The 16,756-nt window shown below is 53.6% G+C and overlaps 1 protein-coding gene across 4 annotated transcripts; it reads right to left on the bottom strand.

Annotated features, from left to right (window-relative positions):
* Window positions 1-1,065: 1,065 nt before the first annotated feature.
* SP6 (Sp6 transcription factor) lies at window positions 1,066-15,589 on the bottom strand. 4 transcript variants are annotated; one of them, XR_013406617.1, is made up of 3 exons: window positions 7,078-7,395; window positions 3,343-4,627; window positions 1,066-1,531 (listed from the first exon to the last, which is right to left on the bottom strand). XR_013406617.1 is itself a non-coding variant. In XM_077971357.1 (3 exons), exons 2-3 carry the CDS (start codon window positions 4,568-4,570, stop codon window positions 2,953-2,955), a joined length of 1,011 nt encoding a protein of 336 aa, XP_077827483.1. In that variant the 5' UTR covers window positions 4,571-4,627; window positions 7,078-7,395; the 3' UTR covers window positions 1,066-2,952. The 4 variants fall into 4 exon arrangements, 3 of the variants coding, with proteins under 3 accessions (XP_077827483.1, XP_077827482.1, XP_001083491.2); XM_077971357.1 differs by having other exon boundaries at window positions 1,066-3,064; window positions 3,672-4,627; XM_077971356.1 differs by lacking the exons at window positions 1,066-1,531; window positions 7,078-7,395 and adding an exon at window positions 15,468-15,589 and having other exon boundaries at window positions 3,303-4,627.
* Window positions 15,590-16,756: the final 1,167 nt, after the last annotated feature.

The raw sequence follows: 16,756 nt of genomic DNA, 5'->3' as shown, positions 1-16,756 counted from the left end.
GCAGATGGAAACAAACAATTGGCCCCCAAACCAGTGTGGTTTCCTCTACAACCCCTAAATCATTCATTCTGATGCCCCTATCCTAAGGTAGCCATAAACGTTGTGACCCCAGGATCTCCCAAATTAAGTTACGGGATGGGCCAGCCTGAGTACCAGATTTGGCTTTGAGAAATTGGATTAGGGTTAGAATGGTGGATCTAGAAATTCCTCTAAGGGAAAATAATAAATTTGGCAAAAAGGTAGAATAAGAAGGTGAAAGAACACAGTAACCCCCGCCCCCAGCCCCCTTGGAGCCCAAAACCTATCTTCTGTCAACCTTCCTAACTTTGGGGCTCTGGAATCATGAGGCTTTTTACTCATTTGATGTGAATTAGGCATCAACTTTGTATCAAGCACCGGGAGACCTGGGAAGATGTATATAGATGAATATTTCTGCATATCTCTGCGGGCGGGTGCACACGGGTCCGGTGCAGGTATGTTTGTGTGCCCTGTGGTTGTGTAACCATGGTGGGTCTCTAGCTGTGAGTTGCAGTAGGAGCCTTTCCCTCATATTTTCCAGCTGGGCGGGAGCCCATCAGATAGCTCGGCTGCCTTTCATCGCCTTGTCCCTGATAAGGATCATCCTGGGTGAAGAAATCATTGCCAGTCACCCCCAGCTCAGTCACAGCCACGGGATAGACTGACATGCACCCTCCGTGGGGAGGGAGTGAGGGAGCCAATGCCTAAGAAAGGAGGGAACCAGTGTTCTTAGCAGGGGAAGTGAAAGAAGGGGCTTGTATGTGGAGGAGGAAAGAGATATCTAGAAACTTCTCATAACCACAGGTATGAGACCAGGGAGGGTCAGCCCCGGTATCAACCCAGAGGAAGCACCTCCCTCCTTCCGTACCAGCCACCTCTGGGGCAGGATCAGATCCCAGCTCCAACCCAACTCAATAGACATGAGGCTTTCCAAGGGGCTGCAGGATCATTGGGAAGCATCCACCCCACTCTGTGGCCCAGAACTGGTCCTCACTGCTGGGGGACACTGAGTCCAAAAGGAAACAGAGCTGGAACACAAAGGAAGCATGATGTAGTTGATGACTTTATTGCATAAAAAACACAGGCTGTTTCTCCCTCCTCCTACCCCCTCAAAGTGAGTTCACAGCAGTTAAAGAAAAAATAAATTCCTACATTTTTCCTCTAGGGGGGCTGCCTAGAAAGACAGGCAGCCAAGCAGCCTAGATCTATAAAAGAGGGGAGCAGAAGAAAACCTATCCAAAGTCTCTACCCGCATACCTCAGAGCTTGGGGCTTCCACTGTGGGGAGCATCTGTGTCCACCACCAACACCCATTTGGGAGTTCCCCTTAGGATGGCCACTGGAAAAGGCTGTCTTGGTGGCACAGGGAGGGGGTGGCTGGTTTCGATGGGTGGAGGAGAAAGGCATCCTACACCCACAGTGCCCTTCCTCTCTCCCCCTCTTCACCTGGCCAGGCAACTTGCAGGCACTGCCAACTCTCCTGCCCCCAACCCTCTCAGCAAGGAAGGGGATCTCTGGTTGGGTTAGCAGGAGGTAGGGAAAAGAGAAAGAAAGAACATTACTTCTTAAACTACCCCAGGCCAGTGAGTCCCTCGGGAAGGTCATCCTGTCCCTTTTAAGGAGGCTCCCTTTGTATACAAACACATATTCCCACCCAGATCCCAGCCCCCACTTCCCATATAGCTCCCAGACCTTGGACTGGGCTCCAGCATCTACAAGGGAGGAAGAGATGCTCGGCCCAGATCCCAGGATCTTGGACATGGTGAATAAGATGGGGTCTTCCTGGCTGGAGACCCCAGGCTCAGTAGAGAAACACACACACATGCACACAGGTACACACAACACGCACACACATAACCTAATATTAAATAAAATACCCTTTGCTTATAACTTAAAAATCAATACAGAGCTAATCTCCACAGGGGGCTCCAGGTGAAGAAAGGGAGCAAGGGGAAGCGGGAGGGGTGTCAGAGGGACTCTAAGGCCCCTCTCTCAAGCGTGGGAAAGTCCTCCAGCTACAGAGGCTGTGGCCTGCCAGACCCTTCCTCATATCAGCTTCTTTCCCCTCTGCCTGGCTCAGCCTCTGCTGGGCTTCTCCCCTCCCTCCCTTCCTTTCTTCCCCACCCCATGATCAGAATCAAAATGTATTTCTAACATCTAAAGGAGAAGGGAATGGGGACAGGTTCCTGGATGTCACCTCAGAAGGCAGAACCCCTTCCAGTGGGAGAACAACTCTTTCTTCTCCCTTCCCCTGTGAGATGAGCGGGAGGAAGGAATCCCCCAATGAACATGCTATGGCAGGGGCAAGGGAAAAACAAGGGCCAAGCTAGAGGGACAGGGGTTTGGTTTCTTGGTGACGGCTAAAGAGATGGTCAGGAAGGCCGCAGGCCTCCACTCTGAGTGGGAACCAGTGGAGGTCCCTCTGCTGAGACACCCCCAATCTGTCCCCAACAAGCCCAAGAAACCTTTTCCTTCCATCCCGGAGGGGAAGGCAACTGGTGGGAACTACATGGATTCTACCGCTGGCTGCCTTGAAAACACACCTAGGGTAATAGATGGGGAATGTGACTACTGAACTTTATTTATCATAAAGACCAAGAATTAAGGGCTGAATCAGAGGTGGAGAGGGAAGGGGTTAGTTCCTTCCATACCCCACCAAATCCCTATCTCTCATTTTAGAAGGGGACTTCCCTACTCGCCCCCTACGTCTAACTCTGTCCTTTATTGCCAGCCCTGGCTGAGAGGCTGTCAGGAATGCCAGCCCTCTTCCCCTCTTCCTTCATGACTCCATCAGACTGGGTCTGAAAGGGTTAATAAGGAAGCTCATCAAAGGAGTTATTTTTACAGCAACAACCTTCCAAACCAGAGAGAGACACCCCTGCCAAGGGGGACCCCCAGGCTCCCCCATCCCATCTCGGCTCTCCCTCCGGAAACCCTAGGGGCAGAAGCACTTATAAGTGGGATGAAAGGGACCCCGCCGCAGGGCGGCTCCGGAGGCGCTTTTATGTCCTGGTTCCCAGGCGCTAAGGACGTGTCCAGACAGCCACCTCCAGCGCCCCAGGCCGGTCCCACTTCTCTCTGCTCCGGCATTGCTGTCTCCTCTAGCCTGTCCCCGCCAGCCAGCCGCGATACGGGTGTCCCACCCCAACCCCCCAGCCCAGGGGCGAGGGAAACTATGAGGCAGGGGAGAACAGAGGGGCATTGCGCAGCTCCTACCGGCCCAATCATAATGCATCCTGCCTAGTAGCCCCAGAGACTAAGAACTCCTAGTGCCCCATCTCCCTGTCCCTGCACCACTCTTCCTCCCCGCTGAATAAATACGCACCTTCCCCTCTTCCTCAAGCCACCCCCAAGGACGTCAGACCTGGGGGCTCGCATCCTGTGCCCCCCGGGGGACCCGCAGGGAGGCGGTACCGAGGAGCTCAGTTGGAGGGAGCCGCGCTGCCCTCGGCCTCGCGTTTGCCCTTGCTCCCGGGGGGCTCCACTGCGCCGCCGGCCTTGCCCTCTCCCGGGGCCGCCCCGGCCGCCTCCTCCTTGGCGCCCTCGTGGGTTTTCATGTGCTTGGCCAAGTGGTCGCTGCGCATGAAAACGCGGCTGCAGACTGCACAGGGGAACTTCTTGGTGCCGGTGTGGGTCTGGAGGTGGCGCTGCAACTCGTCCGAGCGCGTGAAGCGCTTGCCGCAGAAGAGCCAGTTGCACACGAAGGGACGGTCGCCGCTGTGCCAGCGCAGGTGCGCCTTCAGGTGCGACGTCTTGGCGTAGGCTTTCCCGCAGCCCGGGATGTGGCAATTGTGCAAATGCTTCTTCTTGCCCCCATCGGGCCCACACGGAGCCCCCAGTCGCTCCGCCTCCAGACAGTTGGGGCAGCGACAGACGGTCTGGCCTGAGCTGCGGGGCACCGACCGCCGGGAGCCTTTGGGACGCGCCGCCCCGTCCAGGCTGGAATCCAGCCCTTGAGACTCCGGGGCGGCTGCTTCCAAGGCCTTAGCCCCGTCGGGCGGCCCTAGGAGATGCTGCCCTCCGGCAGCTGGAAGGAGGTGGTGCGGATGCGGGTGGGGTGGCGGGGCACAAAGCTGGTGGTCTCCGACGTAGCCCCCCAAGCCCGCCTGAAGCGCCCCCGGGTGGCCAGGTGAGGTCAGCGCGCCCTGAGTGTGGGGGAGGTCCATCCAGCTGGTGCCCGGATGAAGGTCCCACCACGAGCCATCCTCCGCGCCTGGGTGAGTGGGCCTGAACCACGGTTCATAATGGTGTGACATGTCCGGCTGCAGGAGCTTGGAAAAGGGGCCCGGGGCCAACGGACTGTCGCTTTCCAGATCCTCGCAGGTTACCCGCGAGGAGGCCCCTGGCAGCTCATAGCCCTGTGAGAAGTCCACCTCCGGGCCCAGCGGAAGGCTCTGCAGCTCTCCAGGCTGCAGCGGGGAGGGGTAGTCCCCGGCCTCAGGGCTCGTGTGGCCCTGGTAAGTCTGGAGAGGCTGCAGGTCGAGGCGCGGCGGGGAGGCGTGCGGCGCTTCCGTGTGCTGGCTGCCCAGAGAGCCGCAGACAGCGGTTAGCATTGCCGGGATCCGGGGTGGGGTGAGGGCAGGGACGGTCAGGGGCACCTCAGACGGGACCTAAAGGAGGCCAAGAAGCAGAAAAGTAAGGGAAATAACCAGCTCACTTTACCTCCTAACCCAGGTGCCAGCCCTGCAAAGTCCTCCTCTCTGGCCCCAGTTGTGAAAGAAGGATGCACCTCTGGAGGAGGACTAGAGATCAGTTCAGAGAATTCGAGAGTGCTAGGAAGGGTCCAGAATGTGAAGTTCTCATCCAAGCACAGAGGATGATAGAGGTCTACCGTCCTCTGGGTGATCCCTGCCATATGACCCAGCTCATCTCTAGAGTTGGGCCACTCCCAGGATGGTAGGTCAGATACACCTACAGCACAGTGCTAGAACCATCCCACCCCAGCTTCCCAGGCCAGCACAAGGTCAGTGGCATTTTCCCCCTGCAGACCTGCTGTCAGCCCAAATGGAGGATCTAGAGCTGTCTCAGCTTCCCCAGTTTAACTCAGGATACAGATGGGAGAGGAGATGGTCTGTTTCTGAAACCCAAAGCTTCAGGTGACCTGCCCCTCATAAAGCCCCAAACGGGTCCTGAGTCTTTAGAGAAAGAGTTCTCATGCCATTCCCAAAGCATGTTCAGTAATGAAAAGCATTTCTCCGTCTACACTGCTCCCCGCCTGTCCTGGTCACATCAGGCCCACTAAACGGACTCCCATGCCCCCACCCCCTTCCCTCAAGCAGGGACTTCACCTCCCTGGGGAGCAGCTTTCTGGCCACCAGATACCCCCTGGAATCTGGGAGGCACCCCCACCAGAGAAAACCAAATTCCCATCCCTCTCCTGACTCATACCAGTGCCAGGCAATTCTCTGACTGCTACCCATCCTCTTCTCCATGCTAGGGGAGGCCCAGGTATAAAGTTGGGAGGGAATGGCTTCCCCAGAGAAGAGCTTGACAGCAAGCTCTGGAAGGGACAGTTGCACCCCTTTAAGTGATACAGGGTTAGAGTGCAGGAAGAGGAGGGCAACAAGGGAAGTCAAAATCACAGAACTTAAGAGCAAAAATTGCCCAAAAAGATGACATGAGCAAGTGCATCCCAGGCATGGATCACCCCTGGGTGATTCTTCCATGCAGCCAATGTTGAGAACCACTGCTCCAGGCCAATCTTCTTATTTTGAAGAGGAGGAAGCAGGCTGAATGACTTGCCACAGTGACTTGGGCAAGGATGTTCATTTTTTTCATTCAATCAACCAGGTCTCCTAACTCCTGGACTCCCAGTCTGTTACTTTCTGTAAACCAATCTTTCTGTAAACCATTAGAACCCTAGAGACCCCCAACCCTTTCTCAACCACATATCTGTGGCTTGAAGGTCACTCTCTTCTCACCACCTCTCCCTAAGGCCTGGAAGACCTGGTGCCTCAGCTGGGCAGGTTTGTGTGCCTGGGTCTTCTCTACCGGTGGGAGAGGAGACCGGTGACTTAGGGCAGGATTGCTTCCTTCCCACAGCAGGGCTTAGCTGATGGTACCATCTTCTGCCTCTGGGACCAGGGAGGTGGCACTGATAACCTGGGAGAGGGAGGGAGAGGAGGACGGGGGCACCTACTCAGGCTCTGGCTGCCTCACCACAAGACAAAAACAGGGTGAAGCTGCAGGAACGGAGCCGGAGCCGGGGTGGGGAAGCACAGAAGGGGCTGGCACAAGCTGTGAGGCCGGGGACCCTAACAGCTTTTGGCACCTGGGAACTGCCCCAGGGGCTGGAGAGTGGGAAGCCTAGAATAATCTGGGCTCTGGAGTGGCTTCTGGCAGAGAGCTGAAGAGCCCAGGTCTGGGATGCAGTGGCCTGCTACCAAGATTTCGGAAACCCAAAGCGGGGTGATTGTCAGGTTCTAAGACCGGTCCCACTGGGTGGAAAACTGCCCTGGAGCTGGCTCAGTCTAGCAGAAGATGCAAGACTAAGACCCAGGAGAATAGAGGAGGGGGCAGGTCCTGGGGGTGATATGGAGCCACCCTTAGGTGGCAACCCTTAGGTTGCCTCTGTGGTCCTTGACCCACCTGCCCCAGATGGGCAGCACTGCCCTGCCCCAGAACTGAGAGGAAAGAAGGGAACAGGATTGAGTGCCAAGTATGTGTCCGATTCACTTCCAGGCCTAGAAAGATTTCAGGAAAGGAGAGAGCATGGCGCACATCGCAGGCTTCCCAAGCCCTGAAGTGGGAAGGCGAGTCGGGGCACCCTTATGCCCCATTCCGCTCTGCCTCTCCGAATCACTGGCTAGTACTCCCAGTTCTCAATGTCCCGGTCCTCTGGTTGTCCCAGTCTCTCCAGTTGCCCCAGTTTAACAGCCTCCTCGGTCCCTCCAGTCTCTCCCCTCTGCCCGGTTTTCCCTCCATCGGGGTTCTAACCCCTCAAATCCTTTAGGACTACCCCGCTCCCAAGGTCATAGGAGGCTGGGGCGCGTTCGGAGTGCGTTTTTTCGAGACGATCTCCGTAGCGCTCACCCCTGGCCACCCCGACCCGCGCTCCTACCTCGAGGCTGCGGCGGGCTCCGGGCACGGTTGGCTGGTGCACTACAGACAGGCGCTCATGGGTCCTGTGCGCCGGCGAGCTCTCGAGCGGTGAGGGGCAGGAGCCCAGGCGAGCCAGACCCGGCAGCTGGCGGCAGGCGGCGGGCGGCGGGCGGCGGGCGGCGGAGGAGGTGAGCGCTGGCGAGAGGGCGGAGGACGGAGGGCGGGCAGGAGCCAGCGAACGAGCGAGGCCAGCTCCGCCCGTGACTCACCCGCGCTCTCTGCCTTCATCCTCTCCCCAGCGCTGCTTTTTCCCCAGATCTCGCGGCCCCGCCCACCTCACCTGCTGCCGCCTTTAACCCTTGCGGGCTCGGCTGGACTGGAGGCCCAGCCCGGCCTCGAGGAGGGGGCGGGCGGGAGTGGGGGAGGATAGTTAACTAGGGCGTACGCCGCCCGCTCCCTCGCTCCTCCCTGGTCCCCTCCACTCCCAAGGCGAGGGGCCCGGGTGGGGTGATTCCCAGGTTCTAAGACCCGCCCCGCCGGGTGGAAAACTGCCCTCGAGCTGGCTCGGTCTATCAGAGGACGCAGAACTAAGACCTGGGGGGAATGGATAAGGGGGCAGGTCCTGGGGGTGATACAGAGCCACCCTTAGGCAGCAACCCTTAGTTGCCTCGATGGCCCTTGACCCACCCTCTCTGGATGGGCAGCGCTGCCCCGGAACTGGGAGGAAAGAAGGAAACAGCATTGAGCGCCAAGTATGTGTCCAGTTCGCCTCCAGGCTTAGGCCGTGTGAAATTTGTCTTGGCTGCCCTCCTTCGCCATTCCCCCGACCCCCGGTCGCCTGCCCCGCCTCAACTCCCGCACCCCTAGCCGCTTCTCTCCACCACCACCCTTCCCTGTCCTTTTTTCCCTCTTGCTTTAGGGGTCTCCCTCTCTGACATTTCTGGGCGACCACCTCCTCTCCTCCCCTCTCCCAGCCTCCGCCCCCGCAACCGGTCTCTGCTGCCCCCACTCCGGTCCCAGGTCCCAGCAGCTCTCACTCTGCCCCTCCCCTTAGGCAGCAACCCCAGTGCCTCCGAAATCCACCTCTCAAATCCGCCTCTCCTCGCCCTCCTGTCCTTCGGGAAGTGCTCAGCCTGCTCACACCCTTGCCCCCAGCAGCCGGTTCTGAAGAATGGGCAGGCGCCTGAATGGCCTTGGGAAGGGACACTTCTGGAAGGAATTGAGCTATCCCTTGCCACCATTCCTTCCTAATTCTCACCAGAATGTCTAAACCCAAGGTTCTTAACTTTGGGGAAGGGTCTTGGATTCCTTTGAGAAAAATGCACATGCCCAGTGCAATATTCTGGTAAAATTTCAGCGCGCTTGCGGAGCTCACAAAAACTTCTCTCAAGATCTGGATAGGTCGACATTTCCGAGACCTGTCAAGCACCGGTGGGTAGGGAAGTTCCATCCCCACCCCACCCACCCATCCTTCTGCCTGGGCGCCGAGGTGGCCCCATGCTTCTTTCCGGATTGATACCTCCCATGCAGCAGTGTTGATCTCTCCATGTGACCCTTTTTTTTTTTGCAGGGGAATGCCAATTAATTTTCCTATTTCTTTCATTTTGCCGGTTGGTCTCCCCTGTGCGCTTTGCCGTCAGCTTTTTGAAATTTCGTTTTCCTCTTTACAGTCGATTTCATATTTGAATTTAGGCTGATTTAATCTCGCCTCTACAGACCCTATTCCACCACCATTGGTTTACCTGTCCTGCATCCCCGTTTGGGACACACTCAAACGGTAACTCAAAAATAGCTAAACGGAGTGCACAAGTGGGGTGAAAATCAATCCATGTGTGTATGCGTATATGTGTGGTACCTCCCAGACACGCACACGTTCTCATCCAGAATCGACGTCGGATTCATCTGTGCATGTCCCTCTTTTCTAAGGCTCATTTCCCTCATCCGGACAATCTGGGTACACATTGGTAGGGTCTCCTGGGGGCATAAAGGAATTGATGTGCCTAAAAATGCTTAGCCCACGGGGCCCCTGGTAAGTACCAGGTAAATGGAAGATATCCTTGTTATAATTATTAAATAAGTCAGTTCCCAGTAAATATTGTTGGATTAAGGTATATGCACAAAGACCTGTGGACTAGAAGTTGACGGATTTAAATTCTAGCCCCAGCCCTGCACCTGCTAACCTGACCTTGGCAGGTCAGGTGCCTCTAAGCCTCAGTTTCCTCCTTTGTGAAATGCTGTAAGAGCAGCCACCATGCTAGAGAACTGACAGGCATTTGGAAGCCGGAGGCACCGCCTAACATCAGGGGATTGAGATTTCTGATCAGTCGGGGTTTGCTTTTTGCCTTCTTGTTACTTGGGGCCCTGGATGTGGATTCACAGGAACTGCTCTGGATCTTTGTGGCCACAGCTAAATTGACAATCTTCTTCATCAACGCAACTTTCTCTCCATCCATTCAGCCTACAAATCCTGGCCAGTTGGGTTTGTATCCTAGTTCACAGCTACCTCTGGGTTGGAGTAGAAGTTCATCAGGACCAAAACAGCTCCCAATGGGGGACTCTGGTTCCTGATTTGACCTCTGGGCATTCCTGCCTCCTCCTCCAAGCTGCCTGCTTGTGCTATATCTAGTGTTCCTAAGGTGCTAAAGCCTGTGCAGGGGTCTGACTCTGGGTGGGGGGGACCAAGTTCCCCCTCCCATTTATATGCATCAGATTGCCTTCTCTTCCTGGCCCCTTCTGTCTTTCCCTGGAAAGCAACAGGGATTCAGCCCGAGGATGGTAGACATTCCCCGCTACTTTCACTCTAGGCCCCCTTTAGCCCTACCCCAATCCAACCATACCTGTAACCATCTGGAATCCCATGAGCAAGGACCTTCCATCTGCCTGCAGCTCATCAGCAGGAAATTCAACAACAATGCAGTTGTCTCTGGAAACTCTCGGCCATTCTGATTTCCTGCTCTGCCTAGGTTTCTGCTGCTCACTCAGGGTACTGGCACTATCCTTCCTCCAGTCCCCCTCTACTTGCAGTCCTTTGCTTCCAGCCCTTTTGGTTTGCACTTGCTAAATGTTTTCCCACTGAATGACGGCCCATGGTCTGATGCTGACATAATGAGCAAGGTGACCACAGCCCATTGCCCATATACTTATTGCTACTCAAAATTGAACAACGCAGCCCATCACATCTCCTGTATAAACTGAGATCTGTTTTGAACTTGGGCCATTTCTGCTGCTCCTCCTCATTCCCTCAAATAAATAGATTTCCCCTGCAAGTGTCCAACCCCCATTCCTGCCACCCCACTTCTTCTGAAGCTTCATCTATAGTCAGTGACCCACTTTGTACCTGGAGAAACCTCATTAGTCTGTGTGTTTATCACAACCAGCATTTATTTACTGAGCACCTACTATGTTCCAGGTGCTTTACACAAATATCTCTAATTCTCATGATCATGCAGCAAAGTAATTATTATTATTCCTATTGTACACATGAGGAAGCCAAAGATCAAAGAAGTTAAATGATCTACCCAAGATTACAGAGTTGTTGAAAGACAGAAGAAGAAACTGAGTTCAGATCTCTCAGGTTCCAAAGCCCATATTCTGCCTGCTAGTCCTTCTGGCCTCAATATGGCAGAATTGATGGCCCTGGAAGTCCAGCTCCCCTAGAGCCTGAAGGCAGAGGAGACAGCATTCTTAAACGAATGCCTAGATCAAAGCCATCTCCTATCTTGAGTCTAATGGACAAACTGATCCCATCTTGAATTGCTGAGACAAGTCAGACTCTGCACTTGTGATCCCTTCCAAACCTCAACTGTCCTGTAGAGATTGCACTATGAGAATATCAAAGCTGGTCTAGCCCCAAATTGTCTAGTCCAAGCCCTCGTTTTACTGGTAGAGAAACCAAACCCCAAAACAGGGAAGTTAGTAGCAAGTTAGAAGCAGAGCTGAAACCAGACCAGGGTCTGGTCCTGTTTTCCTCTTCTCACTCACTCCTCTCCTCTATTTCCCACTCCCACCTCCAGGCTGCACTTCCAAGCCTGCAAGCTGATGACCCTGGATGCCAACATATTCTTTATTTCCCCTCCTCTCCCCACCACACTTCCCTGATTCCTAGAAAACCAGGTAGAGCCTAGAGCTGGGGTCAAATAGTTTTCTTTCATTCATCCTTTATTCGTTCAACAAACACTTATTGACCTTATACTTAAGGTCAAGCACAATGCTGGACACTAATTTTATTATAAATTTCAAAATTGCTAGCTACCACCATCCCTTTTCAGTCTAGAAGATGAACCCGCCTGAGGGTAGTGCATCTGTGTGTTGGTGTGTGTATATCTACAAATGTGTGTACATATCATGCCTGTGTGTACCTGTGGGCTGGAGTATAGAATGTCTTCTCTCCTCCATCATAAACGCAGTTCCCCATAGGATGTGGGTAGTGGTTTCTCCCTTACTATCCTTGCAGGTGTTCTGTCATTCAAGATCTTCCAGGCGGTGAGTGTGTGTGCCCTGTATTTCTATTAACATTTATTTGCCCTTCCTTTCTCTCAGAATAAAGTACCCAGCTATGAATCCCTACCCCACTTCTCCACTGGGCTGACTACCCCAGCCCAGTCAAAAGACCTCCAAGGGATCCCTTTGGTTCTCCATGCAAACCCCACCAAGATCTCCTTCTTATCTCCCCCTTCCCAGTTCAGAGAGAACCAGAGCCTTCTCTATGACCCCCACTTTAGAGTGGAGACCTGATCCTCTTTATGGAGGTTCCCTGTACTGGACAGGGAACAGCCTCTCTTACCAGTCCATGGAGCCCAGAGCTGGCGGCAGCAGTGAGGGCCAAGTGGCAGTGATAAAAGAGCCAAGCTTTATAAAGGAGGCGACAGGCAGTGCCAAAGGGGGAGGTGAAGGAGGGAGCAGGGATGCTGCCAAGTCCTCACGGCCTCGGAAGCTTTTAGGATAATCCAGGAAACAGTGGCCCCCAGCTCTCCTAAGGGAGTGGTAGGGGGTGAGATCTGAGTCCGTGAGGTCTGCCAGGAAAGGAGGATTTCAGCTGGGAGTGGGGGCTGGGGGCACTTCCTTCCTTCCCCAGAGTTGGTTGGGCAGCGGGAGAGGGACAAAGCAGTTCTTGCAGGATGGAGGAAATGACAGCATTGCTAGGGTGGAGAGCTGGGATGGCTGGAACTCTCCAAATTCCATCCCCTCTTCCTGAGGTTTCCTCCATGGACTTGGTAAGAAATAAAGAAGTTCCATATTTGAGACCTAGAAGGCGCATGCCCACCACCCAACACACATACACCACACAGCTTCAAGTCAGTTCCTCCTTGCAGAGCTTCATGTCAGTGTTGTTGGCTTCTCAGAGCCACAATTTCTCTCTCTCCCTTTTCATCCTCTTTTTACATACTCACTTCCCAACTTGGATCCCCCAGGAGGACCGAGGGTAATCTATCTTTTGGACCTGGGGTAATCTATCTTTTGGACCTGGGATCTCTCATTGTCAAATGGGAAGGGAGGACCTTTTCCCTGACTTCAGATGGAGTGGGGCAGCTTAGGATGGACAAGAGGTCACCTAAGACCAGAAAGACCAGAGGCAGAGTCCAGCCAAGAACTGTTACAGAGAGTTCAGGACTCCTGAAACTCCAGGAGGGTGAAGAGAGTGGGAAGGTGGCCTGGAAAAGGGAGAAAGGACCTGAAGGTGAATTTAGGGGGAGCCCCTGGATCTCTATTTATATGAGCCTAATTTTAGGGTGGTTGTAAGTTTAGGTATACTGGCTAACAAAAACATGTCCTAGGGCAGAGATGGACAAAAGACCAGGAAGGAGAATGGAGATGAAACAGAGTAAGAGTTGTTTCCCAAAGCTCACTGAAGCTGGGAACTCTGACCCTCATAGGAGAGTGGCCTGAGGACTTTTCCTGGAATGACATCCCAATTTTGACCATAGCCCAGTGCCCTTGGCACAGGACAGGAGCAGTTGTACCCCCTCTACACACACTAGAACCCAGTACCCCAAGACTTGCATGCTACCTCCCTCTCAGGATGAGCCAGGGAGTCTTCACCCAAAACTATTCTCCTGCTCCTCCCCTATACCCTCAGCAACCCCTAGACTGGGGATTCCCAGTCTCTTCATTAACTTTTCAGCAATTATCCCATAAAGGCCCCGACAGGTCCTTCCTCTCCCCATTTCAGAGATGAGAACACTGAGGCCCTGAAGAGGTAAAAGGTCAGCAGAAAGCCACCCATCAAGTAGGAGAGAATAGAGTAGTAGAGGGCTTAGGAGGCACAGCTGGACCCCTTTCTTCAATCTTAGGCAAAATTGGGAGGACAGAGCCAGCACAATCCCCTGGGGGAACCCAGGCGTCAGGACTGAGGCAGGCTCCAGGGAGGGGCTTCCCTGTCCCTCCCCACTTTCCAGCACAGAAAATCAGAGTGGGGAGGGGAAACAAGCTGAGGAGACCACACAGGTGGAGTAAATAATGTTAATACAGGAGCATTATCACTAGGGCATTTCCTCATGGATAAATGTCTCAAATACCAAAGGATGCCTCCAAATTATAGTTAATTACAGAGTTGATTTGCATAAATTATAAGGTGAGCATACAAATTCTTTCAATCGGTTCCATATGCTTAGGTAGCAGGTCCAGTCCAAAAGATGGGAGAATCTTGGGGTTGGGGGGAGTTTGGGAGAGGAAAAACACCCAGCCCTCAACCTGGACCTTCAGGCCCACACACCTTCCCCTGGCCTTTGGATCAGTCAGGGGTGTGTGGAGACCCTGCCTGGACAGCAATGAACACAGCCAGCAGCCTACTTGGCAGGAGACCCCCTTTCCTCCTCTATTCACACCTCCAGACAATGTGCTTTCCCAACATCAGTGATGGGCGGGAGAGAGGAGCTGGGAAAGCCAGGGGTGGGTGCCATGGGGCCTATAGCTTGGAGTGGGGGGCGGGACTCCAGAGTCCTGGCTTCTGGCCTTTGGAGCCAGAAGAGGGGAGGGGGCTGAGGAAGCTGAAGACCAAGTGGGGCTAAGGGTAGATTCAATTCAAGCCCCTCTCTCTTGATCTCAGCTCCCCTACCCACCCCCTGGCCCCCCACACCGAGCCACCTCCCCCAACTCCAGCTCACTCCCAGCGCCAACCCTCGAATCTCAGGTTTGATGTTGCCGCTGCCTGCACCTTCCAGGTGGCTCCTCAGCGGCTCAGACTCCCAGACTTTCGTCTCCAGTGCCTGGGCCTATTTCCTCTGCCCTCGCCTCTCGGTCTCCCACCTCCTCCTCCCGCCCCTAGCTGCTAAGACTCTACTTCCTTCTTCAGCTCTCTAATTTGTTCATCCCTCCGGCCCCCATCCTCAGCCCCAGAGGCCCATCTCCTGCTGTTCTTCCTTCCATCTTTCTCCTCCTTGCCCAGCCTCCCTCCCCTAAAGATCCCAGGGCTCCCCTACACTCGGCTGTCAACTTCCCTTTTCCCACCCACCAACTGCTTTCTGCTTTCCAAGCTACTCTTCCTCCCACCCCTAAGCTTGCTTACCTCACTGTCCCCCAAATCCTTACTGCATGTAGTTCTCTGAGTTTTCTCAATATACCTGCTCCAAAGACAGAAGCTACTGCATTCGCTTAGGCTGCAAGGGGGAGGCTGGGCTAAGTGAGGTCTCCCAAGTGTGTGCAGGTGAGAGTTTACCTTCATCTTTTTATCTTAGGGCAGGGAAAGATGATGAAGAAAGAGCCTAAAATGGTGTCTGGTACTTAGCAAGTATTTTACAAATACTCGTTGAATTGACAAATGAGGTGGAAATGGGCACTGGTCTGTGGAAATTCTCTGGAAGTGTCAACTTGCTGACAAAAATTACTTCTTGTCTCGATTAATTTTCAGGTCTCCTATTGTACCTACCAACCTAAGCTTTCCTGCACCTAATCAATGACAGATTAAGCACCCTTTTTTTTTCTTTTTCTTTTTGAAACAGAGTCTTCCTCTATCACCCAGACTGGAGTGCAATGGCACCATCTTGGCTCACTGCAATCTCCGCCTCCCAGGTTCGAGCGATTCTCATGCCTCAACCTCCTGAGTAACTGGATTACAGGCACCCGCCACCATGCCTGGCTAATTTTTGTATTTTTAGTAAAGACGGAGTTTCACCATGTTGACCGGGCTCATCTCGAACTCCTGGCCTCAAGTGATCCGCCTGCCTCAGCCTCCCAAAGTGCTGGGATTACAGGCATGAGACATGATGCCTGGTCTAAGCATCCTAAAATGCCACTCCATCTTGGCACTTCCCATCTCCAACACGTCCAGTGACTCCACAGTGCTAACTGTGCCATCCAGGACCCTCCTACTTCACCTATGCAGTCTTGTCTCCCGCTGGTCCTCGTAAAAACCCTACAGCCCAGCTCAGCCCAACAGACTTAATGCTCGCCAAATGTGTCCAACCTTCCTACCTTTGCTGAAATCATTTCCACCCCTGCCAGCCATTCTTGCCTCCAGAAAGCACATTATCCTTCAAGCTCCTGGCTGGCACATAGGCGGCTTTCTCTGCAAAGGCTTCTCTTATCAGCACATCACTGGCGTGCTTCTCTGAACTTCCTCAGCACTTATTGCCTCATGCTCTGCTTCCGTGGGCTTGTTTTCTTATCTCCTCTACTGGTTGGATCCTTGAGGGCAAGAACTATATCCTTTTCATGCCACAGGGTCCTCAGCCCAGAGCCTTTCTTTGAGAAAGGGGTGGATAAGCCACAGCTGAGTGAATTAGAGAAAGGGCTCCCCAGAATCCCAGCTTCCAGAAGCTCCTCAGCTGGGGGAAGGCATCAGTGAAGGGAGAAGCCTGGGTCAGGGGGACTTAAAACCAAAAGATCTGTGAAGCAAGCACACACAACTTCCTACTGTCCCCCTAGCTGGCCCTGGTTGTGTGACGGAGGTGGAAGGACCCAGAGAGTGTCTGGGACATACAGGGTTGGAGTGGGGGCTGAGGGAGAGTGAAGCCCCCCACCCTGTCACCCTGCTTGGAACAAGGAATTGGAGGTTTGGGATGCTTGGAACAAAGAATTGGAGGTTTGGGGCAAAGGAGCAAGGCGTGTAAGTGGAGCTGAGGGAAAAGGCTGGCTGGGTGTCAGTCACGGAGATGGGCAGGCAGAAAAAGGAGAATCCTCTTAGTCCCTCAGTAGGAATTTAAACTTCTTACAAGGGTGGAAAGATCCCAATCATGGCATGCCTCAGCTCAAAAACATTCAATAGCTCCCCATTACCTACAGGAGAAAATCTACACTCTTAGGCCTAGAATTGAAGCCCCATTCCCCATCTGGCCTCAGCCTCCCTTTCCAGCCACATCCCTTCCCACTCCCCAGGAGGCTTTTACTCCATCCTTACCATCCACATACTTTTACACCCCACACTGTTCCATGTGTGAAATGCTCTTCCCCATTTCTCTGCCTGATGAGCTCCTACTGATCTTTTAAATCCCGACTCCTATGTCCCCATGCTCTCTAAAGCCTTCTCTAGTTTTTCAAGTTATACGTTTCTGTGCTCCCATAGTTGTAAAATATAGAGCATTTAATATTTTCTGATGGGTAATACAATTAGCTGTATGCATGTGTCAGATCATGGGTTCCTTGAGGGACTGGAAATTTCTGTTCATCTTTGTATCTCCCCCAGCATCTTATACAGCAACTAGTACTGAGTGTGCAATAAGTACATGTTGCACTGGATTGAATTTACACCCTTTGCAGAGGAC

This window comes from Macaca mulatta, chromosome 16, assembly GCF_049350105.2.
Source record: "Macaca mulatta isolate MMU2019108-1 chromosome 16, T2T-MMU8v2.0, whole genome shotgun sequence".
In the NCBI taxonomy this organism is placed as follows: domain Eukaryota; kingdom Metazoa; phylum Chordata; class Mammalia; order Primates; family Cercopithecidae; genus Macaca; species Macaca mulatta.
Note: the sequence above shows the minus strand (reverse complement) of the source record. Positions and strands in the feature narration are given on the sequence as shown.